The sequence below is a fragment of the Octopus bimaculoides genome, chromosome 9 (genome assembly GCF_001194135.2).
Source record: "Octopus bimaculoides isolate UCB-OBI-ISO-001 chromosome 9, ASM119413v2, whole genome shotgun sequence".
Lineage (NCBI taxonomy): Eukaryota > Metazoa > Mollusca > Cephalopoda > Octopoda > Octopodidae > Octopus > Octopus bimaculoides.
Window position 1 is genome coordinate 497,834 of NC_068989.1, and position 1,958 is coordinate 499,791.

At 30.3% G+C, this 1,958-nt stretch overlaps 1 protein-coding gene across 1 annotated transcript in view; it reads right to left on the reverse strand.

Moving 5' to 3' along the window:
- The window catches only part of LOC106880231 (polycystic kidney disease protein 1-like 1), a 246,725-nt gene that overhangs the window by 160,370 nt on the left and 84,397 nt on the right, over nt 1-1,958 (reverse strand). The window contains exon 6 of the mRNA XM_052970309.1: nt 130-428. Within this exon, the coding sequence (XP_052826269.1) occupies nt 130-428 (299 nt within the window). The remainder of the gene's footprint in view (nt 1-129; nt 429-1,958) is intronic.

Consider the following 1,958-nt stretch of genomic DNA (forward strand, 5'->3'; position numbering starts at 1 on the left):
CTGACTCCAAAGATTTCATTTATTGTTGCAAAAGGCTTCAGTTTATTTCACATTTTGTAGTTGAAAATTAAAATAATAATTTGCTAAAGGTTTTGATAAAGAAAACTAAAATAAAAAAAGAAAGCTTACTTTGAGAGAAACAAGTTCTGTAGAAGAGTGCTGACTGTATTCTTGGTTTATGTCTGAGAAGAACCATGTGAAAGTGATATTTGTTCCAATTGAGAGTGATGCTTCAAATGCCTCAGTGTGGTTTTGGAAAACAGCTACCATGGCCATTTTTGAATTTTGCTCCACATGTGTTGGGACACAGGATGGCTGATGATATTCAGCATCAACCAAGGATATTTCAAGGCCCTTAGGTGTAGGTAAAATTGCATCCACAAAAATCTCATGGTATTTTTCTGAGATAGCATTCTTAATATGAACACCTGAAAATAAATTTTTTAAAAAATACTTAGACAAATAAACATTTTATTAGAACAGCTAACATCATTTTATTTAAAAGATATTAATTTTGATGCCAAACAATGCTGTGTGCTTGTATAGAGGCTGACTATCTGTAGAGTGAAAAAGAGTGAGATAAACCTAACACTGAGATTTCCAAAACATGTGAAGAAAGAAAGTGGCAGATATAATAGGTTCATTTATCCCATATCATTTAGTGAAAGAAAGACAGATCATCACAGAAGACTGGGTCATAAGTAAGCTTCATCTATTAAGCTGATGATAGCTCTGATAAAAATGCAAGCATAATACAGAGTGACACTTTGTAAAAGGTTATCAGCCGTTTACAACTGAGAATATTCCTGGTTCTGAAGAGAAAACATGTTTTGTTTTGTTTGATTTCTTTTTTTTTTAATACAGTTTTAGTTATGGAAAATATATAAGATCACAGAAGCAAGAATTTTCCTTCTTGTATGAGAAATATTTTCATTTTCATTGATCAATTTACTAATAACTGCTTTCAAATCATCATCATTTTAATGTCTACTTTTCCATGTTCACATGGGTTGGTCAGAATTTTGTTGAGGCAGATTTCTAAAGACCAAGTGCCCTTCCTGTCACCAACCGTCACCTGTTTCCAAGTGAAATTAATATTTCACTAGGAAACAGGTGAGGTTGGCAACAGGAAGAGCATCCAGCCATAGATAATCTGTTTCAATAACATAGATATTTACCTGTATATTATTTTTTTTGATGTTACTCTAAAGGGAAGCACAAATTGACAGCTATGTCAAGCACTAAACCTACTTTAAACATGCATCCTCTCATCATTCAAAAAGTCTTTTGGTTTTTAGTTTCTTTAAATTATTTTCAAGTTTGGAAGAAGTCTAAACCTCATGTACACACACACACACATTCACATTTCATATCCATTTTAATTCAGAGAGGTAAAAATAAACATTATAAACACTACCAGTCAGTCCTATAATATATCTTGTTTTAACATGAATAATATATAACATCATAAATTTTCATAAGAATTTTTCTGACATTATAAACACAGACTCATAGTCTGCAACTGTAAAACTAAACACACGCAACAATTAATTCACAAGCACACAGAGAAAAATTGTCACTCAAATGTATTTGTTGAAAAGCATATCAGATTTGTGTTCATGCAAAAATATATTAACTCAAATAAAACAATTTTTTTAAGAAATAAAATTTGACAAAAATATTTCAATTTTACAGATTGTTTACAAGCAATATTTTAAATATATTTTTAAGACATTTTCTTCAGTATATTTCACTACAACTTTATGGATATGGTAAATTCTATAAAGATGGTTTTATTTATTTTGAATTCCAGCTGCAAGGAGTAAATTGGATCAAATACCTCAATCTTCACAATGCCTTAAGTGCAGACAATTTCAAAAATTACAATCTGTATCACGTCCTCACGTCGTTTTTTGTTGTTGTTTTTTTGTCTTTTTCCTTTTTTGAACTTATATATA